General features: G+C 45.7%; 1 protein-coding gene across 1 annotated transcript; it reads right to left on the bottom strand.

The window, feature by feature from the left end:
- Positions 1–12257: 12257 nt before the first annotated feature.
- On the bottom strand, positions 12258–15736 carry LOC134503397 (trafficking regulator of GLUT4 1-like). Its single transcript, XM_063312196.1, has 2 exons — positions 15195–15736; positions 12258–12929 (listed from the first exon to the last, which is right to left on the bottom strand). The coding sequence occupies exons 1-2, from the start codon at positions 15492–15494 to the stop codon at positions 12726–12728; spliced, it is 504 nt and encodes a 167-aa protein (XP_063168266.1). The 5' UTR covers positions 15495–15736; the 3' UTR covers positions 12258–12725.
- Between the last annotated feature and the right edge of the window lie 11917 nt (positions 15737–27653).

Genomic DNA, 27653 nt, shown 5'->3' on the forward strand with positions numbered 1-27653 from the left:
TGCAGGAATTCAGTGCTGTCCTGCAGCGCCCGGGCGCCTGATTGGCACAATTGGACGTACCAATCGGCGGCCCGTCCTTTTAATTTTATGGCCAGGGCATTGATTTTGCCCCGCTCAGTTCTGAAGCAGGGACCCCATTCTTCGAGGTAGTACCTCGCGTTAGTCAAAAAGAAGGAGAGTTTCGAGGGGTCCCCATCGAACTTTATGCCAAAGTCTTTGGCGGGTGTCCTGGTCTGGCTCCTGGCCCCCTCTGCGTCGTGCCTCGGGCTCTGCAGGAGCTGCTGCGGGTCGGGGTGTCTCCGGTTCTCTTGCGGCATTGGTGCCTCTCTCTGGGGCTCCTCGCAAGGTCGTCGTCCCATCGCTCGGGGGGGAGGGCGGGGTGTTCTCCCTCGGTCGGGCTCCTGGATCCAGGCTCCGCCGTCGCCGTCGCCGCCCGCCGGGTCGTCCCTCCGCCTCTCAGCCTGGCGCATCTCCCGTCGTGGGGTGGGCTCCTGGGGCCGGACGCCGCCGCCGCCGAGGTTGTCCCGCCGTCTCACGTCCGGGCGCGCCTCCGCTCGTTGGGTGGCCTCCTGGGGTCGGGTCCCGCCGTGGTCGCCGCCGTCCGCTGGGTCTCCGCCCCGTCTCGCCTCCCGGTGCGCCTCAGGTCGTCGGTTGGGCTCCTTGGGTCGGGTTCCGCCGTCACCGCCGCCCCGCTCGCCCTGCCTCCTTTCGACCGGGGGTGCCTCTGCGCTGCCTCCGTCGCAGAGTCCCTGTGCCGCCGTCAGCTGTTGGAGCATCTGCCGCACCGCCTGCATCCCTTCCTCCAACGCGTCGAGCCTCTCCGCCGTCCCCGGCTTCCCGCCGAGGTTTTCGCCGCTCCGCTCGCCCTCGCCGTTGGCCATGGTAGAGCACGGATCGTCCCTCGATCCCGCCGCGGTGCCAGGCGCGCCCTCGCCTTCGAGCGCCCAGGGTGGCGGTTCGTCTCGCGCTTCCTCCGGGGTTGCCTGTAGGCTTGGAGAGGGTCCCCTCGTCTCGCCCCCGGTGCCTCGCGGGCTCCGGGGCGCCGGGGTGGGTCCCTCCCCTGCTGCTTCCCCCCAGCTGGGTCCCATACTTACCGGGGCGTTGCATCGCCCGGACCTCAGCTGCATCCCGCCCTGCGAGAGCGGGGCTTCGTCGCCGGGCGCCGAAGGGTTGCGCGTCCTCGGTTCCTGGTTCTCCATGCCTGGCTGGGTCCCTCACAAACGTGTTGGATAGGTACCAGGTGGAAAAAAATTTTTTGCGGTTCCCGTTTTTATGTCAGGGCCAGCCTCTCTTCGCAATAAGACACAGACTCACTTAATGGGTATTAAGGATTTCTGGTTTATTGGAATGATAGCTGACAGATCGAAAAACGGGAACGGGGTAGGTAGTGTGGGGGTGCCCCTTTTATACCCTCCTGTATGGCCCCGGGCTTCCCCACCCCTCAATGCCCCGATCCCTCTTGATGGGATCCTTGATGGCTGCGTGGGCGTTTTCCCCGGTGTCCTCTTTGTCTTCCTGCAACGGTTGAGTTCTCCGGGGCACCATGTGCTCCTTATCTTCACCCCTCTGACGTCCCTCTTTTCAGGTGTTGATGGGATCATGGGTGTGGGTGTCTTTGGGTGCTTGTTTTAATCCCTGATTGGATTATCTTCTTCCCCCTTTTCCTTAATGATCATGATCCACGTTGTGAGGCTCTTTGTGCCTTGCAACGAGGTCATGACACAATGTACCATGACATTTTTTTCATTGACAATATGAAGGCAATTAGATCAGTTCACTGAACCAGAGACCAAGTTTGGTGTAGTAGTTAAGATGTTGGACATGGATGGGGAAGACCCAAGTTCAGTTTCTCATTTGACTATGGAGCTCATTGGGTGATTTTGTGCTATCTCACAGCACTGCTGTTTTGGTGATAAAAAGAAGGGAGAGGAGAATCCATAGATTAAATCTTGAACTCCCAGAAGAAATGTAAATTATACATGCAACAGAAACAAACAAATAACCCTGGCTAATGAGATGGATATTGTCCAGGCATTCAGTGGACCTCCTGTGACCTTAAATGGCCATCCCGGGATCTTTTGATGTTATAGAGTTGCATCACACATGAGACTTGTCACTTGATGTGGATGGGCTACTGCTAGGGAGAACTTTCAGAATGTTAAAGGTTGATTCTGGTGCAGGGCTTTAAAGTTCTCATACTCTACTGCTGGTCAGCTCATGCTCATGTGAATGGAATGATGCAAAGAACATCACCTCCAACTAGAGCTTTTGGGTAAAGCTGGATGGTAAGAACATCATATAGTGCCTGATGTTTTGATGGACTTCATTTTGATGTCTAATAGTTGGAATTGCTAAAGCTGATTATAGTTATGGTGATGTACAAAATCCAGATAACGAGCCCAATGCCAACCCCAGCATAGCCAAAGAAGCGTGCCAGCCTGGAGTTCTTTCGAGCAGCTGTGTAGTTTCCTGTTCGGTTGGATTCTTGAGTCTGAGGAGAAAGAGAGATAAGAGACAGATTGGTGAAACTGAGAAACTTGTACAGAAAGAAGGTGGCCTGCTGTAGTTGTGGAATGAACAGCTGACTTGGGAAGTCAACCCATCTTGTCCTGTTTCTCAGGTATTGTCATGTGACTGTTATGTGACAGCTCGGCAGAAACTTGCAGGAGATCACTTAGATTTCATGCTTGGGCTGGGAGAGCTTTTAAGCTTATAGGATCTTATTATTATTATTATTTTTTTATCGTATGGCATAAAAAATTATTTTTGCCCAGAACTAGAATCCTGAGATCCCCTGGTTGGATCCAGTATCAAAATCTGGCTCAGAAGGTTAACATATCTTAGAATTAAAGAACTGAGTGCTTTGGAGCATATATCAACTTAGGAATCTATGACTATCACCCGGGCCAAACTCACAAGTTCTTTTAGTAGAGAAGAAAACAGGAGAATATAGACCACAGGTTTTTTAAGTAGCTCCAGGTTAGGAATATTGGATCACTTCTGATTTGTGAACATGATGTAACCTAAAGGAGGCAAATGATCTGATAAAACACCAGCTGATATGACATTGTACAAGAAACATTGGGAAACCCTGACCAATTGCAGGATGAAATAGGAAAGAAGAATTGGGTGACATCATTGCCAGTGATGAATTGTGTGGAGGCATAATGCAAACTTTATTAATTTCTTTCTTCAGGATGACATAAACTACAGGTTAAGTAGTGCCTAGATGCATGGTAGCTTGTATTTTTTACAGCTGTCTTTGGAACAATGTATGATAATTCCTCCAAATAATATTTTGTGATTCATATCTAGAGATGGTACAATGCTTTTCTGGAAAAATATACTTTGGTGAAAGTAGAGATTGTTATAGAATATATATTATTGGAGCCCCAAATAGCCCCCCTAAAGCTTGTTCAGCTTTTTAAGGGACTTGTTATTTACTACTAGATCAAGGTAACATCAATCAGCTTGTGCTGCATACTCTCTTTACCATGTTAATAAGAATATTATGATAAATTATGTGATCTGAGAATATAATTAGTTAACCTATGCCCCTATAGATCTATCTATATCTATCGTCTGTCTGTCTGTCTGTCTGTCTGTCTGTCTGTCTGTCTGTCTGTCTGTCTATCTATCTATCTATCTATCTATCTATCTATCTATCTATCTATCTATCTATCTATCATTATCATCTACCTACCTACCTACCATCTATCATGCTTATATCTTGCCACAATCATATACAGACTGTTAAAGGCTCAAAACATAAACAACAATAAAAATCAACAGCAAAAAATGAACAGATATTGTCAGGGTCAGCCTCGCTTCGCAATAAGACACAGACTCACTTAATGGGTATTAAGGATTTCTGGTTTATTGGAATGATAGCTGACAGAACGAAAAACGGGAACGGGGTGGTGGTGTGGAGGTGCCCCTTTTATACCCTCTTGTATTGCCCCGGGCTTCCCCACCCTACATTGTCCCGATCCCTCTTGATGGGACCCTTGATGGCTGCCTGGGCGCTTTCTCGGTGTCTTCCTTTGTCTCCCAGCGTCGGTTGTGTCCTCCGGGGCACCAGGTGCGGCTTATCTCCGTCCCTCTGACGTCCTTCTTTTCAGCTGCCTATGGGTCCATGGGTGTGGGTGCTTTTGGGTGCTTGTGTTAATCCCTAGTTTGATTATCTCCTTCCTCTATTTCTTAATGATCATGATCTACGTTGTGAGGCTCTTTGTGCCTTGCAACGAGGTCATGACAGATATACTGTATATGTGTTTTTCTATTTCTGGAATTGTGACTATGTATTCTACATTTTAATATTTATAAAATAAAAAGCTATATAATTTTATTACTATAGATTGGAGGGTAGATGAGATATATGGAACCCTTGGTGCTCTCTGAGCTTGGTTGCTGCTTGCAGATGTTTCGTTGCCCGCCTAGGCAACATCTTCAGTGCTAGAAGGGAGTGGGATTTGCTCTCTGCTTGTATACAGTAGCTTGCCCTGCCAGGATTGGTGGGGTGTGGTTTTCTCCTTGGTAGTTGCTTGATTAGGCTGCTGTTTACTGCTTGATTGTTTGTCTGAGCTGGCAGTTCCTTGATTAGGGTATTGGTTAGGGTATTAGGGTATTAGAGTATTGGGGTATTGGGGCATTAAGATATTAGGGTATTTATTAGGGTATTAGGTATTAGGAATTAGGTATTAAGGTATTAGGGTATTAGGATATTCCTTGATTAGGGTATTGATGAGATATATGCAGTTTAAGTAGCAAAACTGAGAGTCAGTTTGGTGTAATGTTCAAGGCACTGGGCTAGAAACTGGGAGACCGGGAGTGCTAGTCCTGCCTTAGGCATAAAGCCAGCTGGGTGACCTTGAGCCAGTCGCTTTCTCTCAGCCCCAGGAAGGAGGCAATGGCAAACCACTTCTGAAAAACCTTGCCAAGAAAACTGCAGGGATTTATCCAGGCAGTCTCCGAGAATTGGACAACATTGAACAGATGAAAAAAAAAAGTAGCAAAACAACAATCATGAACCTAGAAATCTACTGACGTCTTAGGAAAAATTAGATTTATTCTCCAGGGAAGATCACTGTACTTACAAAATATGGAATCTAAGGAAAAATGGGCATCTGTGTCCAAACTTTTAAAATCATCTACGTTCAATGCACCACAGTGAAATCATGCATCGTTTCTCTCATCAACATCCCAACTCTTATGAGCAGGAATATGTATTCCATCTGAAAAAGGTAGGCTACTTTGCTACAGCCTAATTTTGGAATGACTGATCTGTTTTTTCTGTATGTTTACAAGACCTAAAGGGTGGATTTGCTCTTTTCAAAATGGCTGCAGCTGCAACTTCTATGGTTTTTGGAGTGAACTTTACCACTTCTAAATCTTTTCCAAACTGATTTCGATCCACCAAGACTGCCTTGCCATCTCTACATGAAGGGTTAAATCGCGTCCCAGAAGCCTCTTGATCTAGGTCGGTTACACCAGTTGAGCAGTCAGGCGCTTCTCCTATTTACCAGCAAACTCAACTTGCTTACATAAGATTCTCACAAATGCATCTAAACATGTATCCCAAGTCATAGTGGTCTATTTGGAAAGGTGTCAATGGACAGCCCACTGTTAATGGAAAAAGTCTTTTCTGGGGGTGCTGCCTGAACCAAATGTGACTGAGAGGGAAATCACTGTGACATAGTGAATAAGGACTTGACTAAGAGTTCATTGGATGAATTTGTACCAGTCACCCTTTCAACTTAGGCTACTTCAAAAGGGGTGCGTGGTGTGGATGAAAGATGGGGACCCTACCCATGCCTCCCTAGAGGAAAAGCAGTATATAAATGAGTCACAAGATCTGGCGGAATACAAATGGAATGAGTGAATGAATGGTTACAGCAATAATATGAATACCATAAGAAGGAAAAACAGGCAACTGTTGCTAAGTGGAGATGTCATGATACCACGTACTCTTTTCCTCTATGAATGCCATCTGCCTTATATTCTCTTCTTTGCCCCCTTTACTAATCTCCTTCCCTGTAGCAGTGCAGCCCTGTGGAACATCCCACAGTACTGGAACTATGAAAGGTGCTCTTGATGACTCCAGAAGCTGGAGCCCACCTACTTTTAACCATATGATTCTGTTCCTTGCACTTTTCCAAATATAGCTGATATTGGAGAAAATAAAGAGACTAAGTTCCCTGCCACCTGCAGCACCCATTCCCAGAGAAACTCACCTTTATGGAATAAACCATGGCCACAAACTCACCTTTATGGAATAAATCACGGCCACAATTCCAAAGGGTAGGAAACAGCAGAACAAGGTGAAGATGGAGTAGGGCAGGTAGTCAGGCTCACTGGTTGCCTGGACAGGTAAGATAAAGATATCCTGCTGAGACTCAACAAATGTACCTTGATGAGGCTCTGCAGAAGGTGGACCTTGATACAGCCGATACTCAGGTGGCTTAGAGGGAGCTGCTCCATAGCCCAGAGAGGGTGCCGGCCCAACAGGGATTGTCAGTGGACCAGACTCTTCATAAGGTGTTTGTTTAGGATAAGGAGGTGGATTTTGGGGGTCAGGCATATGGGTCTCATAAGTTGGGTTGCTCATCATGCAGAACTGCTCTCTTTTTAATTCTTTCTCTGCCAGTGAAGTCCTGTCTTGACTTCTGATTTCTTCTTCTTCAGCTTCCCTGGTGAGTTGCTGGTTGCTTAGGTTTTCTCCTTGGTCGTACCTAAAGTCTGTTTTCCAGCTCTTGCTTCTGTTCTCCTCTTGTACCTGGCCAGCCTCTCGGAATCTCTCTTGGGCTTGATGTGTGCCTTATAAAGCAGTTCGCTTCTCTGTGTATCTTGTTTAGAGACTGCTATGGATTGCTCTGGCTCTCCGACAGGATGACTTCACTGTGTCTTGCGGATCAGGAGAAAGAGTGGGTGGAATAAAGAATTAGGCAGTGAACAGCCAGGACAGACAGACTGATGGGTACTGGACATGAGTCCTATGGAAAGCAGTGCAATGCTGGATAGAGTGCAGAACATCTGTTAGTCCAAAGGCTGCCACCAGGTTTATTTGGGTATATTCAGAATTGCACTACAAAATTGGTGGGGCCAATTTTGGATGGGGAGGGGGATGCTGGAAGGGAAGATGCTTGGGTGGGGGGATGCTGGAAGGGGCGGGGGAGGCAGTTTACAGAAGAAGGCCATGCTTCAGCCGAGCAGACCAATAGGTGGCAGGGGCTGGTGGACGTCTGGGCTCAGGGGTTTTAAGGAATAAAAAGGCAGTTACCTTCCCATCTGGAATTCCCAAAAATGCAAAAAAGAAAGATCTTTTTGCTCTGAAGGCTACAGAACATACGTTGGTAGGCCACAGATGACCCCTGGGCGCTGTTTTTGTGCCCCTCCTGTTATAGGTAGACAGACTTTCACACATACACAAACCCAAAATGCATAAACACTGTGTCTTGCACTACTTCATAACTGAAGAATAACTATTCTGGAGATGTTCTGAGGACCCATCATTGACTTTGTTGAACCCATATGCTCAGTGTCCTAAAATCTGGGCTAGAACAATCCCAACAGATGAACAATCAAACTCTCCTTGAAATCTCCATCAAGAAAAAGACTGTTCACCCTGTTAAATTGTTTTCATGTTCAAGAGTCAGTTGAAATCTGCAAACATAATAATAATAATAATTTATTCAATTTGTATTGTCCATATCTAAGTGACTTTGGGCAGCTCTACTGTAGACTATAATCTACAGTTCAAAGATGCAATCCCATTAGATTTTACACTGCTGTCCAAGGGAGCAGATTACAGAATCCCACCACCTATAGCTCCATTTTCCATGTTCTTAATTATCATTGTGGTCTTCCAATAGACTCATTCATTTTGCGTACAACATTCTTCGAGAGGGGCAGAAGAGAAGATCTGAAAAATGCTGTATAAAGGAGAAATATTTCTTCCTGTGACTTGGGAGATTCTGCTTCTGTTACCACTATCAGTAATTACATTGCACCATTTTGTTTTGAAGTAGCCTCACGCAGCTGACTCAATCAACTTATTTGAATTATGCTTTGCCTGGAATATTATGCCAGTGGATTTTCTGTTTCTGCCCAGTTTTCTGTTCTATTGAGTTATTGAGAGTTTATATTCTTTCCAGGATGTTAACTCTCTCCCTACCTTTTGTCATTTAGAGATCTGATTTCTTCCAATCCATCTTGATAAGCCACCACACCCTAGCCAGTTTAATGAGAAGCCACTGACAAGCATTTTTGTGGTACAGTGTTCTAACAAGATGTGAGCATTCTGTAGCCTGCATTTAACCAAGTGTCTAGACAAATATTATTGGGGTATTTGTCAAAGACATGAATGTAATTGCAAATTATATCCTTAGCATTCCAACTATCTATGGCAGTGTTTCTCAGCCTCAGCAACTTTAAGCTGTGTGGACTTCAACATTCTGAATCCCCCAGTCAGCTATGCTTGCTGGGGAATTCTGGGAATTGAAGTCCACACAGCTTAAAGTTGCTGAGACTGAGAAACACTAATCTAAGGTATGGGGCAAGCCCAGACAATGGTTGACTGCTGAAATGGAGAATGAAAAGGGAGGGATGAGGTCCATGCGAGGAAAGTATATTTGAGCACTTGTGTGTGAGAAAAAGAGTGTTGTGCAGATATGGAATCTCTAAGCCCCCTGAACTGGCATTTAATACAGCCTCAGAGTCAAACAGTGCCTATGTCCTGAGCCTTTCCTGATGTTGCTCTTTGAAGCAACGTTTGCTGCTGTTTATATATTTATCTGTTGCAGAAATGGAGCACTTGTCAACAGCTGCAGAGGCAGGGCTCATCTTTTGTGGCACACTTTTTCCCCCTTTAGTTTCTTCAAGGTTTTGAGAGTGAGAACGGGAGGAGGGCACAGAACTACCATTCTGTCAGCCTTGTGAGGCTGTCCAGGCAAAAAGCACAACAATGAGTACTAACTCTAATTTAATTGTAAGTTTACATTAACAGAATCTTGAAAGTCTGAAAGTAATCTCTCCCCCCTCAACTTTACAGTCCAAGAAACTAGGACAGGTCCCTTCTGAGATGTTTTTCCACATTCCCATTCCTTCTGCGGGCTCAGCTGCCTCTTATCTGACCATTGTCTAGTCTGCCGCTCTTCCTCCTGTCTCCCAAAGTCATTCCCACATACCATTACATATGCCAACCCTTGAAGTTCCCCAAACTGGTTCAAAACCCACAGTTTTGGAGGCCATTGGGGGATGTTTGGGAAGAATGGGTGAGTTTAAGGGCAGGGAAAGCAATGGGACCATTCTTGTTCCTACCTTAATTTGTTTGGAGGAAAAAAGGGGGAAGAAAATCACACTGCTGAAATTGGACTATTTTGCTGTCAAATTTCAGTGGTGTGATCTTTATCATTTATTTATTTATTTATTTCTAAAAACATTTATATAGCCACCCATCTTGTACCAAACTCTGGGTGGCTCAAAACCAAAAAAATAAAACAACATCTATTTAGAATAAAAATATCGAAACCAAAGATATTAAAACCAAAAGACCTGGCACCCTAGCTAAACTTTCCCATGCAGCCCACAAGAAGTTTATTTCACATATCTCGCCCTATCTCAGTGCTTGGGGAAAAGCCAGGCCTCGAGTACTTTTCAGAAGATTAAAAGGGTGGGGGCCTGCTGAACTTCGGGGGGATGTGAGTTCCATAGGGCAGGGGCTGCCACAGAAAAGGCATGCTTCCTAGGTCCCATAAGATGGCAACGTTTAAGGGAGGGGACTATCTGTTCTGGTAGGATAGGTGGTCCCACAAATAATCTGGTCCTTCCCAGGCTGCTGGGGCTGCTGATTGGAAACAAGTGGGCTTATGTAACCTCTGGTCTTTGAGTTGCCCCCTCCCTGGTCTGTGGCATTTAGATCTGGCCTTGCCATCAAAAATGGTACTTTCAATGGCTCTATGAGGCACCTGGACCCATAGAAGACCTCTGAGAGAAGGCAATGGACTTATGCAGCTGGTCTTGGCTGCCACAGATGCTGGACTGTAGCTCCCCCCCTTGAATTCTGTGGCTGAGCCTCGGAGCTGGCTGAAGACCCTTGGTGCCAAGTTAAAAAGGAAAGGAAAATGAAGCTGGAATGGTTGGTACTACTTGTAGAGGACCTTTCATGAGCAGAAAGTTCTCAGAGGCTTCCATTCAGTGGAAACAATGGAATGACAGCACTTCAGGAAAGGCAGAGTGCTTGTCTGTGTAGATTTTCCACTCTTATGGAGACATACAAAAGTTCTTTGCTTTTCCTTTGCTCTGTGAGGCCTCTGCTGCCTTATAAATCAATCTCTCCTTGGAAACTCATGTCCTCTAGACCTGCCTTCAAGGGCAGACCTGCTCCCATCATGCAGTTCTTCCCTTCAGATAGAAATTCAAGCCAGCCAGGGCAAAAAGAAAGGAGGTGTTGAAAGGAGTCAAAATGTTTTGCACATCGCAGAATGTGTGCTTCAAGCCAAAGTAAGCATTACAATAATTATGGGGCAGGGAGCCATATCAGTTTTTATTTTATTTTTTTTCTTAAATACCAAATAGCCATTTCAATTAGGGATCCTGGTGTTCAGTGAGGAGTGCTTTAACTCTTCCCTCCCCAACCATTTTTATGAAAATCATTCTTCCTCCACTGAAGTTAGCATCAGAACTAACAGGAGTAGGCATGGCTCCCTAGACCGTTTGGTTCCTCACTCCATAAGCCTCAAGGAAGTCTGGTCAAGGAATTTCCTGGCCAGGGGAAGCATAACTCCATATGGAGGGCATCAGCTTGACTGTCCCAGGGGAAAAGGGCTCCCATTGGCAAGATATTGATTTATTTTAGAACATTTTTATGTCACTTCCTGTTAAAGAAAACGTTACCATGGTTGGGAATTGTTTTAACATCTAAATATTTTCTGCAGGGTGCGTATGGGTATGTGTGGACACATGGAGATATTTTGAACTGGTGAAGGAAGAGTTACACCGATATTACAATACTGCAGTGAAAACTGTACTGGTATTAGACAAACAAAGGAATAGGAGCCATGCATAAAGAAATTAAGCAAATCAGACATGAGCCATGCAGTTAATGTAATCTCTCATTCTGCCCATGTTCAAGGACCATTACATGTGCCTGTTTTAGCTCACTAAAACAAATTCATTGTGCTGTGCCACCTTTCATGTTGACGTTTCTGATGTCCATTTACTTCCATGGCTGGCTGGGAAATTCTGGGAGTTGAAGTCCCCACATCTTAAAGTTGCCAAGTGTGAGAAGCACTCCACTAGAGAAGGCTCATGGTCACCTCCTCAGCCCAGCCATCCCTAACTGGTGCTTTTTAAAACTGCCCTTGCTGGCTGGGAATTCTGGGTGTTGTAATTAGGATAGGCAATTGTCTATTTTCCCCCTTTGTTTGAAAAACATTTATGAACGTGCATTACTCACTGAATGTTCCAGTGAAACTCATGGGCCTTGGTGAAACCGTTAAATTGATAATGAAAAATAAAAGAGACTTAATATAGCAGGCACCGTAAAATACCCCTGTAGCCATGGAGAGATGCTATGTAGCCCACCTCCCCACCTTCCCAGATATCCCCAATGTATGAAGATACCTCCTCTTATGCAATGGTAGACATATTGTTGGTTTAAAATTTGATTTGAGTGGTCAACAGACACAGAGAGTTAAATGATGCTGAAGTGAAAACACTCTGTTCATTTATGACAAATATACATAACATTTTGGGGTCAAGAGCTACACGTGGTAGACTTTTAGTAGTGTAGTGAGAACAGGGACATCTGCATTGGGGGTTAAAACGTCAAGATGTCAACCACACCCATATAATTGAAACTGCTCCTTTTTAACATGTGTTGCTCATGTGACACACATCCAAAGTGGTGCGGCTTCAATCCTGCAAGCCTGGCCACTATATTGACTTTTTTGACACCCCCATGGATGACCCTGTTTGGGAGCTATACTTCAGAAAAATAAGGGCCAGATTGATTGATTGATTGATTGATTGATTGTATTTTTCCACCACCCATCTCGAAAGCGACTCTTTTTTACTTCATTTATATTTGATTATACTTAAAACATTAAAAACAAAAATAAATATATTAAAATTTATTTTTAATAAAATATTAAAAACAAAAATGTTTATAGATTATCTTCATACATTTATTAAAACTCCTATTTTTTATTATATGATGCAGTACACAGAATAATGTTGTAAAGTTACAGGAGGGCAGATTCTCGTTGAATAATATGTAATCATTTCTAACAATAAGAGCAATGTGACAATAATGTTAATTATACAGACAGGTGAGACAGGGGTATTCCTATGATCACATTGAATTGTACAATTTGGGGTCAAATTTGTCAGGGTTCGGAAGGCTACATGAAACCCTGAGGTACCAGGTTGTTCACTTCCGATGTATGACAACTCTAGGTCTTATATCTAATGATAATGTCTTATGGGAGATTGCTCCAGTGAAAAATGAGGAATATCTCTATTGTTGGTTCCTAACAAGCATGTGTGAACTAGTCGGCAACATGGGAGGTCTGAAAGACAGGCCTATGGTTGGATTCTACACCAAGTGTTTTACCTTACAAGATCAACATTAATTCAAAGAATATGACTTCACTTTGGATAGCGTTGATTCCTGACTTCTCTTCCGTATATTAAGAAGGGAAGTCATTCAGGATATTACGGTATCTTCAGGGGTTGAATTGTCCAGAGTTAAACTGATTGAACGAATTTGCGGCGACAGCAGCAGCTGCAGTGCCTAAAACAATGGCCAAGATAATGCTCAGAACAATGCATGCAATTCCTATTCCAAGTGCCGTGTGATCTAAAATGAGTGCCAGCCTGGAATTCTTCCGAGCAGCTGTGATGTCTCCCTGATGATTGGCGGTTTGAGTCTGGGGGGAAAGAGGTAAGGAAAAAGTTATTGAAACCCATATAATGAGATGACCATGAGCATGTGGGGTAGCAAGGACAAAACATGCATGAGAACATAATTGTGCAAATGCTGTGATTTTTTCATGAAGATAGCAAGAGTGAAGGGAAAAGGAGAGAGGAAAAAAGAGCAAAAGAACATATGTAAGAAAGAAACAAAGGGAGAAAAAGACAAAGAGAAATGAACTATACGCAGAGGGAAACAAAAGATAGATGAATATAGCGTTTATTATATGTACGTGTGCAAACACTGATCATGTTGAGGAAGGACAAGATCAGGCTGGGTCTCAAAATAATTCAGCTGAATCCCTCTTTGAACCAAACCATGACATGAATATGCTGCATGGAACTGAATTGGATGCCTTCAAACTGATTTATACATTTGGTGCCTCTGCACACATGCCCTTCTTTTCAAATCAAAGTCTTTGATAACTACTCCAATCGATTTAGCTCATCCGATTGAATGGAGGGTTCCCATGGGACTTAGGGTGATGTGAGGCTTTTCCAGGCAAGTTGGGCTGGAAACAGATAAACTGCAACTACCAATAAGTAGATTTAGTGCAGAAAAAGACTCCATTACAAAAGTAATCCAGCCACTGCGGTGTATTAAACTGCATAGTTTCCAGCTGCCTCTTGTTGCAGTAACAGACTGATATGGCATCAGGATTTTTGCTCTGATCTTTAAAGAAGCAGCTCTCACAGGCTATTGGCACACCCTTACTAATCATGGCACCAGATGGAAAGATTCGGCATTGCCCACCACGGAGGAATGGTTGGTGAAATTGACAGAACTTGCTGAGATGGACCAACTGACCAATTGACCAACATTCATCAATGACTGGAAACCCCTTATGGGCTTTTTGCATGAGAAAGAAAACGATTGTGTGATTTATGGTTTTGATGATTAGAAAGAATAGGTTATATAAAGAAGGGATTTATGATGAAATTGGAGAGAGTGGTTTGATTAGAACTGTATGTATAACTGGTGAGAGGGACATCGGAAGCCATTTCTTTATTTCCCCCACCTCACATGAAGGGAAAGGAGTGGGGGCCTTTTTACTGGCAGCCCTGATCCTATGGCACACCTTATCCTAAGTGGGCCTCCTCCCTTGCTTGCATTTTACAATTTTTCATTTGTACTTGGAGCAGATGGTGGACCTGGACTGTCTTGGTGCTTGATTTTTGTGGGGTTTGGCTACATTGATCGTTTTCATCGTGTTTATTTTTCCCTTGTCCTTTTGGAAACCGCCCTGAGCGGGTGGTATATGACAAAAGAAATTTAAGAAATGAACAGACAAGTAAAAGTGATAATTAGATTATTGGAGAAGCACCATGAAAGCCCAGGCAGAGTCCATAATCAGCCGTGGAAACTGACCAGGTGATTTAGTGCCTGCCTGTATAGCTCTGTTGGAAGAATAGAAAATACCACGGTTGGGTCTCTAGGCGATACAGTCTGACATCTCTTTTTTATGATGCTATTATGAGAAAAAAAATCTTTTTAGGGTTCCCTCCCTTGAGTTGCAATTCTATAGGAAGGGCAATCCATCAATTGTACTGCAGGCTCTGGCACTTTCTCGGTGGCCTTCCAACCCCCAGTCTTTCAATAGCAGAATGCAAAATTAGCGTTATGATTTTTTTTACTTGTTTTCCAGTTAACATCCGTATTGGCAAACTAAGTTTCTGGGAGATTTAATGCACCTCTCTGATGTATCCCCTTCCCTTAAAAAACAACAACAAAAAACTGAAAGAGAAATACTTTTTTAAAGAAATGATGTGGCCCATAGCAACCACCTGCTTGCTAGAAGGGATCATATTCTATTACACTTCACCAAATTCATCCACACTTCTGGTTGTGATTAATAATTCTATAGCACTTGGGCAATAACATCAAATAATCGGGGAGTTCGCTTAAGGCAATCAGTAGACCTGATAGCTCACTGAAAGGGGCCCTTATCTCTGCAATGCTATTTTCTCAGCATTTGACTTTTGATCTATGAGTAAGGACTTGTGTTAACAACCTTTGTAAACTTTATTCCCTTCCTCTTTTTCTTGCTCTTTTTCTGTTTACTCCCCCTCCTTCTACAGTGCTGTCCCTGCTTCACACTTCGCTGCAACGTGTGCTGGCTACTTTACCTCTTACCAAGACTAATGCAGCATTGACCACCCTCATAACCATCTAAAGAAAGTTACTAATAGTGTTTCTCTCTCTCTTTCTCATTGAAGCTCACCTTTATAGAGAAAATCAAGGCCGCAATACCCAAGGGGAGGCAGCAGCAAAGGAGGGTGAAGATAGAGTAACCCAGATAATCCGGTTCTTGGGCAGGTTGGACATTTGCGAGGAGGATGGTCTGTTGAGGCTGGACTGGTATGGCTCCAGGGGGTCCGGCATAAGCTTGGTACTGGGTTGGCATAGAAGGAGGTGCCCCGTAGCCCACTGGGGGTGGTGGATTAGCAGGTGAGTTCATTGGATATCCCGAATAAGGGGGTTGATTCAAACAAGCTGACTTCTCAGCCTCTGGGTTGCTCATAGTGCAGATTTGCCAAAGCCCTGCTGATTTTTCTCTTTCCTTGGTTGCACCTTCAATCCAGAGTCCACTGCTTTGCTAGCTTCCTTCTCCTGTGGACTGAAACTTCTTTTATCTGGAGATTTGCTTCAAACTGGTGGTTATTCTGTGGTAGAATTAGACATAACAGTTCCTTGCTCTCTGGGAGTAAGATGTGTGTAGTAACGGAAGTGTGGCAATAGATAAGGTTAAGGGAAGGATCTGTACTGGGTGGGGCCACTCTGGTAAGGGAAGGACGTTTCCCTAGCAGCAGATAATGTAATTTCAGCTTCTCAATTTTTTTTTTCCTGATAAGGGTAGATACAGATGACTCTCCTACCAAGCACACCTATCATTCCACAATTGAAAATAGGGACAAGTTCTAAACACCCCATACATTTATTCCACTCCACCATCTTTATCTTTACTTACTGTTGAAGTTTTTCACACTGGCTGGATTTATTGATTAGCAGTTATCCTTGCCTCCCACCAGCTGGGGGAAAAAAAAAGTACTATCACCAAACCTATAAGGATGCCGTTGAACAAAATTCCCTCTAGGCAACGGACATGTGTCTCCTGCAATTGTCCTACAAGGTAGGCCAGGCTATAAATAGAGGTGTACAGTATGAATCTGCAGGATTGATGTAGCCTTGAAGATCTTGAGTGCAGCCCCAGCAGCTCAAAAGTTCCCTATGAATTGTGGTTCTAAAGTCAATTTGTTAGGGCAACCAGGTCTCCCCTGCAAACATCTGGACAGCCAGTGGAGATCAGCAGAAAGGCAAGCTCTTTGCTGCCATCTAGTGTCACTTGGAGTATTGCAGCCCGCCTGTGTTAACTCTAGCTTTGCACAACACACTAGATAATGCAAAAAATGGGACTTGCTAGTTTGCAGTTCAGAGACTTGTGGGAAAGCTGGCTATTGCTTTAGGTGACATGTTAGGTGAACCTGGGCATTACATGATTAAACCATAATATACTTTGTTAGGGCCCTGTGAATTCAGAAACTATAATGTTTTGTTAATCGGGATTCAGGATCTGATGTCATTACCATTGCCCTTGTGTGTTGAATAAATCAGGACTTTACATTAATTCACGATATATTTTATTTGTTTGGACACAGCATATTATGTGAACACAGCAATAGACTTTTGTTAATCCATGTTTAGCACATTGAAGGTTTAGCATCTACCTTTGGAATATCTCCCCCCTCCCCCGATTTGTATGGTCCCCAATTGCCCATCTATAAGCAATCTTCAAAAACTTGTTTTTTCCCCCAGACCTCGGGTTGGTATATTGGGAGGGCCTCCTTGAATTGAGGGTGATGTGGTTGGAGTTTATGTTGGCCCTCAGATATTTTATTTTTTTAAATATATTGTTCTTTTAACTTGTGAAGCCACCCAGTGTAATGGTTGCCTATTCTGACAGACTCAGTCTCACAAGCAGGTGCTTAAGGATAACTGATTTATTGAAAGAATAGTATGCAAAACAAAGAAAGCTGAGAATGAGCAAAAGCGCGCCAAATACAAACTAAAAACCCTCGCTTCAAATCCAGTCCCGCCCTTGCTCCCTCTTAGCAACCACCCCCTCCCCAGGTGTTAGCAACCGTTCCCCACATCGGCCTGGGAAAGTAACCTTGGACAGAGTCAATAACCCAAACATACATTCCACAGTGCAGAAAACAGATTACAGCCTAGCATGCCTGGAAATTTCCCTCCAGCCAACCCGGGTCAGGAAAATGACATGCGAAATGTTACGATGTATTCAGAACATTGAAATGGTGAACATGACATATCACCCCCCCCCTAATGAAAATGAAGAGTTAAGGAGCAGGGTTAGAAGGGTAGGCAGCATGAAAACGAGTAACTAAAATAGGAGAGCGAATATGTTGAGTAGCAACCCATTCAGGATGTGGGAAATGCTTCCAGCGGACTAAGTATTGCAATGTAGAACGAAGGCGCCGAGAATCTAGAATTTCTTGGACTTCAAAGTGTTGGTGACCATCAATCATGATAGGAGCAGGTGGTGAGGGGTGTGGATGCCAACGGTCAGATTGATGGAAAGGTTTGAGTAAGCTGCAATGAAAAACAGGATGCAAACATTTAAGATTATGAGGCAAGTCTAATTTAAACGTAACCGGATTAATTTGTGCAATAATAGGAAATGGGCCCACGAATTTGGGTGCCAACTTTTTTGAGGGTTGGGGTGATTTAATAAATTTTGTGGAGAGGTACACTTTATCCCCAACTTGAAAGAGTGGCTGAGGTGCTCGTTTGGTGTCAGCATAGTGTTTGTAGGTGGCCTGGGCATCTGCAAGAGCTTGTTTTATTTTCGGCCAGGAGTCCCCGAGATGTGCTGCCCAGTCTGCTGGGGATGTAGGAGGAGCGGTTGGTTGAGGAAGCTCAGGAATGGGTACAAAATCGCGCCCAAAGACAGTGCGTAATGGCACCTGACCAGTGCTCTGATGCACGTCATTGTTGTAGGCGACTTCAGCAAAGGGTAGGAGATCGACCCAATTATCTTGTTGATAGTTGACAAACGCACGCAAATATTGCTCCAGTGTGGAATTAAGTGCCTCTGTAGATCCGTCAGTCTCAGGATGCGACGCAGTGGAGAGCGCTTGTTTGGTGCCCACCAATTTCATAAAAGCCCGCCAGAATTGTGATGTAAATTGTGTGCCTCTGTCAGTCACCAAACGGGAGGGGCTCCCATGGATCCTGTACATGTGTACAAAAAAGAGGCAGGCTAGTTGTTGTGCGGAGGGAATGGAAGCACATGGAATGAAATGGGCTTGTTTTGAGAAGAAGTCTTTTATAACCCAGATCACAGTTTTCCTCTGGCTTGGAGGTAAATCCACAATAAAATCCATAGAGATCTCCTCCCAGGGTCGAGAGGGGCTGGCTACTGGTTGCAACAACCCTTGGGGCTTCCCAACCTTCCGTTTGGAGCCAGCGCAGACAGGGCAGGAGGCCACATCGTTTTTAACATCTTGCCTTATTGTTGGCCACCAGAATTGGCGCCTAACCAAATGGAGTGTTTTAACAAACCCAAAATGCCCAGCCAGTTTGTCATCATGGCAACGCAGCAAAATGTCTTTGCGCAAAGCATCAGGCACATAGAGACGATTATTTTTCCAAGCAAAATCGCCGTCAAAAGTAACATTGTGTAAGTTTGCTTGCAACCAAGTGTCCAATTTCAATTGGGAAAGAAACTGCTGTTGCAAGTCTGAGGGAACTGGCAAACATCCTGGACAGGGTGAAATTGAAGCATCCGGTTGCTGTGCATGCGTCTGACTGCGGGTCACAGCTGCCAGACTCAGTTGGGGCTCCGTCCACAGCGTCCCTACGATATCAGGCACAGAACTGGAATCTTGGGGTCTGCGGGACAGTGCATCAGCTAGAAAGTTTTTCTTTCCCAGGATAAATTTTAACTTGAAATCAAAACGGCTGAAGAATTGCGCCCACCTAATTTGCTTTGGGTTGAGCTTATGAGGTGCACTGAGTGCTTCGAGGTTCTTGTGGTCAGTCCAAACCTCGAAAGGGTGGGTAGCCCCCTCCAACAAATGGCGCCAAGTGTCCAAAGCAGCTTTAACAGCAAAAGCCTCTTTCTCCCAAACGTGCCACCTCCTCTCAGTCTCAGAGAATTACGGGAGAGATAAGCACACGGCTTTAAACATCCCGATTCATCTGCCTGCAGCAGGAGTGCTCCAATTGAGAAATCAGAGGCATCCACTTTGTACTACAAATGGTTTGTTAGGATCTGGATGCTGCAAAATGGGTTCTGCTGTGAATAGTTTCTTAAGCTTGTCAAAAGCCACCTGGCATGCAGGCGTCCATTTCAGTAATGCCCCCGGATTTTTTGAACTCCGTGTGTTGCCTTGCCCCTTAGTTTTAAGCAACTCAGTGAGGGGCAAAGCTATTTCTGCAAACCCCTTGATAAATGACCGATAATAGTTCGCATAACCGAGGAAACTTTGGAGCTGCCTCCGTGTACGTGGCGCCTCCCATGCCAGAATGGCTTCGATTTTAGCTGGGTCCATTTCAATACCCTTGTCTGAAATTCTATACCCTAAATAGTCAATTTGAGATTTATGAAAAGCACATTTAGACAGTTTAGCATACAGTCCAGCTTTTCTCAGCTTGCTGAGCACTTGTCTGACCAGCTTTACATGCTCCTCCATTGTTTCTGTATAAATTAAAACATCATCCAAATATACCAAGACACCTTTGAACAAATGGTCATGCAAGACCTCATTAATTAATTGCATAAAAACCCCAGGCGCTCCCGCCAACCCAAAAGGTAACACTTTATATTGGAAAGAGCCCAGAGGACAATTGAACACAGTTTTCCATTCATCCCCCTCCCTTATGCGGATACGGAAATATGCCTCCCTCAGATCCAACTTGGAGAATATTTTCCCCTTTGCCAGATGTGATAACATGTCTTTGATTAACGGGACAGGATATTTATTTAATATTGATACTGCATTCAACCCACGGAAATCTGTACATAATCTCAAAGTCCCATCTTTCTTTGGTCTGAACAGCACAGGTGCACCCACTGGGGAATTAGCTGGTTCGATAAAACCCCTAGCCAGGTTTTTGTCCACAAACTCCCTTAGCGTTACCAGTTCCTTCTGGGTCATAGCATAAATTTTTGGCTTAGGCAACTTTGCGTTAGGGATAAAGTCTATGGCACAGTCAGTTTTTTGGTGTGGCGGTAGCTGATCCACCTCCTTTTCTCCAAAGACATCTGCAAAGTCTTGGTATTCCCCCGGCAGGCCGTCTAACGGAGCGGTAAGGAGATGCGGAGTGGTTGCTGCCGCCCTCCCCACTTCACCGCTCTCCAATTCATCCCCTTCCGGCGCTTTGTAGAATCCATCAGCAAAAGTCACAGTCCTGTGCACCCAATTAATATGGGGGTTCTGCTGAACAAACCAAGGCATTCCCAAAACAACAAACGGACCCCCCACAGGCGCTACAACAAAAGGCAGCTTCTCCCAGTGGCTTCCCATTTGCAATGCCACCATCCCTGTGGAGTGAGTTGCTGGTTCACCCCCCGCCATGGTACCATCCAATTGGGTGAAGATCATGGGTCGTTTCAAAGGGAATGTGGGCAACTGTAGGGCGGCTACTACATCAGGGTGCATTAAACATCGTGAGCACCCTGAATCAATCATTGCCCACAGTTCCACCGTCCTTGTTCGTGACCCCAATTTCACCTTCACTGTCAGGGTAGGGAAATTTCCACTCACCGAAGTGTGATCGCGCCCTTCCTCTTCCACCTGCCCAGCGGTGCCCTTTAAAGCAGGTGGCTGGCGTTTCCCGCCGGTTGATCACGAACAGCCTCTTCCTCATCTCCGAAGAAAGGGACTTCCTCCGGTTCGACTTCTGCCAAAGCTGCCTTCATTTTCCTTGGTAGAGAAGGGGATTTTCCGAATGCCTTTTCCCCCCAGTCTTTGGTCTTTCTCTTTGGGCACGCCGCCGCTTGGTGTCCCTCTTTTCCACACCGCAGGCATTGACCTTTTACAAAGCGCCACTCCTTCTCTTCCTCCCAGGACCGCTGACTGGATCTCCCTGGAGGAGCCGAGGCGCGGGACCCTTTACTGAATCTCCCATACCGCATCGATTTTCGGTGGGCAAACGTTTCTAGGGCATGCTCCGCGCTGCTTGCTAGCTGAATCCAATCATACAAAGTTCTTGGGTCTTCACGCCCCAAAGACCACTTCAGCACTTCAGTCTCCAGTCCATCCTTGAACATCTCCACAAGCGTGGACTGGGACCAATCCTCCACCTTTCCAGCCAGTGCTTTAAACTCTAGTGCATAATCCGCTACGGAGCATGACCCTTGCACCAGTCCCTTCAATGCTCGCTTCGCTCTTTCCTGAGCTAACAGGTCTTCACAATGTTGCCGTAACACCCATAAGAATTCCTCAAAGTCTTCTAACTCCGGGGCGTTTGATTGGCACAATTGCACATACCAATCGGCCGCCTGCCCCTTCAGCTTTGTGGCAATGGCGTTTATTTTACCCCTCTCTGACCGGAACCCCTGTTCCCAGTCTTCCATATAACTACTCGCATTAGTTAGGAAGAAGGACAATTTGGTAGGGTCCCCATCGAACTTTACTGTGAATGGTGGGGGTCTCACAGTTTCTGGTCGCTCAGCCCTTTGCACGGCCCCTAGTGAGTGCCTCTCCGCTGGAGGGGATCTTGAAATGGTCACCCTCGGACCCCTCCCCTCTCCTCGACGCCGCACCCTGCTTCTCCCTCTGGGCGATGGTAGGGGTGCCGGGGAGATGGAATGCCTGCGGGGATCCTTCCCTTCCTCTCCCCGGTGAACCTGAGCCCATGGACATTTTTTTCAGCAGGAATTCAACCGAATCTAATTTTGCTTCCAACACCTTTATATGGTCAGGAGTAGGTGACCCCTCGGGTGCCTCTTTTCTGACCACCGTAGGTGACAGTGGGTACCACCGCTTCCAGGAGGCTTGAGCCACCCCAGTGACCGATTCCTCATCCCACGTAAGGTAGTCCCCAGCTGAAGTGCTGGTCGTTTCGGGCACTTTTGGATGTCCCTCCGGAGCATCACTGCCGGGTACCTTCTCCGCTCTAACCACTGTGGAGTCCAGTTCCCCTTCGCTCGATGCCTCGCTCGCCATCTCTACAATCTCGACTCGTTCCTCGCTAGCGCTCCCCTTCACAGGTGACGCTGGATAGGGGCTAGCGGAATAAGGGTTTGAAGATTCTCAGCTTTATGTAATGGTTGCCTATTCTGACAGACTCAGTCTCACAAGCAGGTGCTTAAGGATAACTGATTTATTGAAAGAATAGTATGCAAAACAAAGAAAGCTGAGAATGAGCAAAAGCGCGCCAAATACAAACTAAAAACCCTCGCTTCAAATCCAGTCCCGCCCTCGCTCCCTCTTAGCAACCACCCCCTCCCCAGGTGTTAGCAACTGTTCCCCACATCAGCCTGGGAAAGTAACCTTGGACAGAGTCAATAACCCAAACATACATTCCACAGTGCAGAAAACAGATTACAGCCTAGCATGCCTGGAAATTTCCTTCCAGCCAACCCGGGTCAGGAAAATGACATGCGAAATGTTACGATGTATTCAGAACATTGAAACGGCGAACATGACACCCAGAGTCATTTTGAAGTTGGGCAGCCTAAAAATTTAACAAAAATGAATGGCCAAATAAACTAACTCAGCTTTAACGTGCCAGAAGAGGGAAAAATGACTAAACACATGAGGACTGATTATATTAACAGCATTTACTTAATTATACTATAATTTACATGTCAAAGAAATAAAAGCATATTTTAAAAGTAAATATTTAAATATACAATAACATAAAAACTTGTTCTCACCCTACTGTAGTATAGGGTTCATCCTACCTTAATGGCTGCACTCAACTCCTTGGATCCTGAAGAAGAACTTTTTGTGGATATTTTACCTGGGAAGCAGCAAAACCTTTGGCAGAGTATGTTGTGATGTTTTCCTTCATAAAATGGTAAAAAGATGGGTTAGATGATGTCATGTTCCACGTTTCGATCTTTTGTTAACATCGTAACGTTTCACATGTCAAACCCTTTCTCCGTGTATATTCAGTGGACTCTATGCTGGTATTTTCCATTACTGCTCTCCTCGTTGTTTTCCAACATTGGAATGTATGTTTGGGTTTGCACTCCTGTTCAAGGTTACTTTCCCAGGCGCGTGTAACGGTTGCTAGCACCTGGGTGGGGGTGGCGGCTGACATGCTATCGGGGCGGGGCTGGATTGAACGCAAGGCTTTTAAGTTTGTATTTGGCGCGCTTTTGCTCATTCTCAGCTTTCTCTGTATTTGCATACTATTCCTTCAATAAATCAGTTATCTTTAAGCCCGAGCTTGTGAGACTGAGTATGTGGGATTAGGCAACCATTACATAAAGCTGAGAATCATTTCAATTCATCTTCCGCTAGCCCCATCCAAATGTTGGGTAAACGGGAGCGCTAGTGATGATCGACCAGCAGCTTCGCGTGAGTGAAGGGAGCGAGGAAGAGCCGGATTCGACAAGGATCCGGCCCGCTATAACTTTGAGAGCGCAAAGGGCAGCACGTCGAGAAATGCGGGAAGCTCAATTGGATGAGTTGTTACTGTCAATGCAGGAAACCCTCAGGAGTGAACCCCAATCCATAGGGGAAGTAGCACTGGGGAGGGGATCCCCACAACCATCCTGGGAGCCCGAAATTCCCCTATCACCGAGGGTGGTGGTGACCAACCGACCTGTAGAAGAGCCTGTCACTCCTGCTCGTATAAAAGCAATCGAGGACAAATTGGATATGATAGTGACAATCTTAAAGGATATCCCCAAGGGTTCGGGATCAGCTCAGGAAGATTGGGAAGAAGATCAGTCCCAGCTGGCTTACCCAAGAGACAGGACCCTGCCACCCAGGGGAAGGAGCAGGACTCGAGCGTCCCGACAATGGGGGGGGGGAGAGAGGTGAGACTACCCAGAGATCGGCCACCACTGGGGGCTCGATGTGCGTTGACGTTTACGGAGCCACCACAGCCCGTGGAGCCGGTAAGAACCTTCCCACCGTTTGGGGTGAAGTTTGATGGAGACCCTACTACGCTCTCCTTCTTCATCACAAATGCTAAGCATTATATGGAGGATTGGGGGCGAAGCTTTCGTTCGGAACATGGCAAAATCAATTTTATTGCCAACAAGCTGAGAGGGAGGGCAGCTGATTGGTATGTACAGCTGTGTCAAACAGAGGCAACGGAGTTAGAGGACTGCGATGAGTTTCTGTGGTCACTTAAACAACACTTTGAAGATCCTTTAGCTCAAGAGACAGCAAAAAATGCCCTGAGAAAACTTTACCAAGGGACCCTCTCTGTTGCCAACTACGCTCTAGAATTTAAAGCCTTGTCAGGAAAAGTGGAAGATTGGTCCGAGTCAACTTTAGTTGAAATGTTCAAGCAAGGGCTGGAACCAGAAATCCTCCGTTGGGCTCTGGGAAGGGACGACCCTAAAACGTTATATGGATGGATTCAATTGGCGGGCAGTGCAGAAAATGCTTTACAGATGTATGCCCATACCAAAGAACTGAGACAAACCCGAATCGCCAAGGGAGCGCGTGCGACTGGATTTTCGAGCCGCCCTAAACCAAAAACCTGGGAGGAAAAAAGAGAATGACGTTTTTCGAAAGGTCAGTGCCTGAGATGCGGAAAGGATGGACACCAGGCCACTTCGTGCCCAAGACGCCGCCCAGAGGAACGGCCAGCAAAACCGTCAGGGAAGTCGCCCGCTCTACCACGCAAAATGAAGGCTGCCATCGCTGAACTCGACCCTCCAGAACTTCCATTCGGGGAAGAGGAAGAGGAGTTAGAGTTCGACCAGCCGGTGGGAAAAGTCTACCACCTGCCCCGAAGGGCGCCGTTGGGCAGGTGGAAGAAACCGGGCGCGACCACAATTCGGTGAGTGGGAATTTTCCTACACTGACTGTAAAAGTAAAATTGGGCTCAAAAACCAAAACTGTGGAAGTCTGGGCCATGCTAGACTCGGGGTGCTCCCGTTCACTTATGCACCCTGATGTTGTAGCTGCCCTGGAACTGCCCACGTTCCCTTTACCACGACCCATGATCTTCACACAGCTAGATGGAACTATGGCGGGGGGAAAGGCAGTCACTCATTCCACAGGGCTGGTTGCTTTACAGATGGGCTCCCATTGTGAGAAACTACCTTTTGTCATAGCTCCAGTGGGTGGCCCTCTGGTTATTTTAGGTATGCCTTGGTTCGTACAACAAAACCCTTTCATCAACTGGCTACATAGAACTGTAACATTTGCTGATGGATTTTATAAAGTGCCAGAAAAGGATCTCTTAGAGGACATGGAGGGTGGGGGAGTAGCTCACACCACTGTACAAACACTTCAGCCTCTGGAAGGACTGCCTAGCCAATACCAGGATCTGGCTGATGTGTTTGGGGAGAAGGAGGCAGATAAACTGCCACCCCACCGAAAGACAGACTGTGCCATTGACTTCCTCCCCAATGTGAAGTTACCTTCCCCAAAAATCTACCCCATGTCTCCGAAAGAACTAGCTACGCTGAGGGAATTCATTGACAAAAATCTAGCTAGGGGTTTCATTGAGCCTGCAAACTCCCCGGTGGGGGCACCTGTTCTATTCAGACCAAAAAAGGATGGTTCTTTAAGATTATGTACAGATTTCCGTGGGCTCAATGCAGCATCAATATTAAATAAATATCCTTTGCCCCTTATCAAAGACATGTTATCACATCTGGCCAAAGGCAAAATATTTTCAAAATTGGATTTAAGGGAAGCCTATTTTCGCATTCGCATCAGGGAAGGAGACGAATGGAAAACGGCTTTTAACTGTCCTTTAGGAGCCTTCCAATACAAAGTCTTGCCTTTTGGTCTCTCTGGGGCTCCTGGGGTTTTATGCAACTTATCAATGAGGTCTTGCATGACCACCTATTTAAAGGAGTATTGGTATATTTGGATGATGTATTGATTTATACTGAAACCATGTCTGAACATGTTCACTTGCTGCGTCAAGTGCTTACTAAACTAAGAAAAGCTGAATTGTATGCCAAATTATCCAAATGTGCTTTCCATCAATCACAAATAGACTATTTGGGATATAGAATTTCTGCAAGGGGTATTGAAATGGACCCTACCAAGGTTGAAGCCATTGTGGCATGGGAACCTCCCCGCACCAGGAGACAATTACAAAGTTTCTTAGGATTCGTGAATTTTTACAGGGCATTTGCCCAAAATTTCGCAGAAATTGCCCTCCCCCTCACTGAACTGCTGAAAACCAAAGCGCAGGGCGATACGCGCCGTTCAAAAAACCCAGGAGCGCTCCTTAAATGGACTCCTACTTGCCAACAGGCATTTGATGCACTCAAAGAAATCTTCACCACCGAACTAATTCTCCAGCATCCTGACCCCACTAAACCTTTCATAGTCCAAGTGGATGCCTCTGATTTCTCCGTTGGAGCACTACTGCTCTAGTCTGATAAGTCTAACACTTTAAAGCCCTGTGCCTATCTCTCTTGCAAATTCACTGAAATGGAGAGACGCTGGCATGTTTGGGAGAAAGAGGCATTTGCCGTAAAAACGGCTTTGGAAACCTGGCGGCACTTATTGGAGGGGGCTTCCAACTCCTTTGAGGTTTGGACTGACCATAAGAACTTAGAAGCATTAAGCACCAGCCGTAAACTCAGCCCTAAACAACTTCGCTGGGCTGAATTCTTTAGTCGCTTTGATTTCACCCTTAAATTCATACCAGGCAAGAAAAACTTTTTGGCTGATGCTCTCTCACGCAGACCCGAGGATGCTGGCCCAGGGCCAACAATACAGGGTACAGTATGGACGGAAAAGCAGCTGGGGTTCGCAGCGGTGACACGCAGTCGGGCGCGAGCGCAACAAACTCAGACTCCACCCGCTCCGCCTCCCTCCCATCCGACACGCTTGCCAATTCCATCAGACTTGAAACAACAGTTTCTTTTCCACCTCAAAACTGATACATGGTTGCAAACAAATCTTCACACTGTAACCTTCACTGACAGTTTTGCCTGGCATAACGATCGTCTCTATGTCCCTGAAGCTTTACGAAAGACGATCCTCCAACAATGCCACGATGACAAATTAGCTGGACATTTTGGCTACCTCAAAACCCTCCACTTACTTAGATGCCAATTCTGGTGGCCATCCTTACCAAAGGACCTTAAGGGATTTATCTCTGCTTGCCCTATTTGTGCCACAACAAAGCGCAAAACTGGCAAGCCACAGGGGCTTCTGCAGCCTGTGGCAACCCCATCCTTCCCATGGCAGGACATATCAATGGACTTTATTGTAGACCTCCCACCCAGTCAACGAAAAACCGTCATTTGGGTGGTCAAAGACTTTTTTTCAAAACAAGCACATTTCATACCATGTGCCTCCATCCCAACCGCACAACAGCTGGCCCGCTTATTCCTCCTTCACGTGTACCGCCTTCACGGAATCACCTCCCGTTTGGTGAGTGACAGGGGCACACAATTTACGTCACACTTTTGGCGGGCATTTTTAAAACTTCTTGGCACCAAACAAGCCCTTTCAACTGCTTGGCATCCGCAAACTGATGGATCTACTGAAGC

The sequence above is a fragment of the Candoia aspera genome, chromosome 10 (genome assembly GCF_035149785.1).
Source record: "Candoia aspera isolate rCanAsp1 chromosome 10, rCanAsp1.hap2, whole genome shotgun sequence".
NCBI lineage: Eukaryota > Metazoa > Chordata > Lepidosauria > Squamata > Boidae > Candoia > Candoia aspera.

Bases quoted from the DNA above. Each gene is read 5' to 3' on its own strand.
- LOC134503397 (XM_063312196.1), bottom strand. From the start codon at position 15,494: ATGAGCAACCCAGAGGCTGAGAAGTCAGCTTGTTTGAATCAACCCCCT. The intron at 12,930-15,194 runs GTGAGCTTCAAT...CTTTCCCCCCAG, and splicing joins CCTTGATTTTCTCTATAAAG to ACTCAAACCGCCAATCATCA.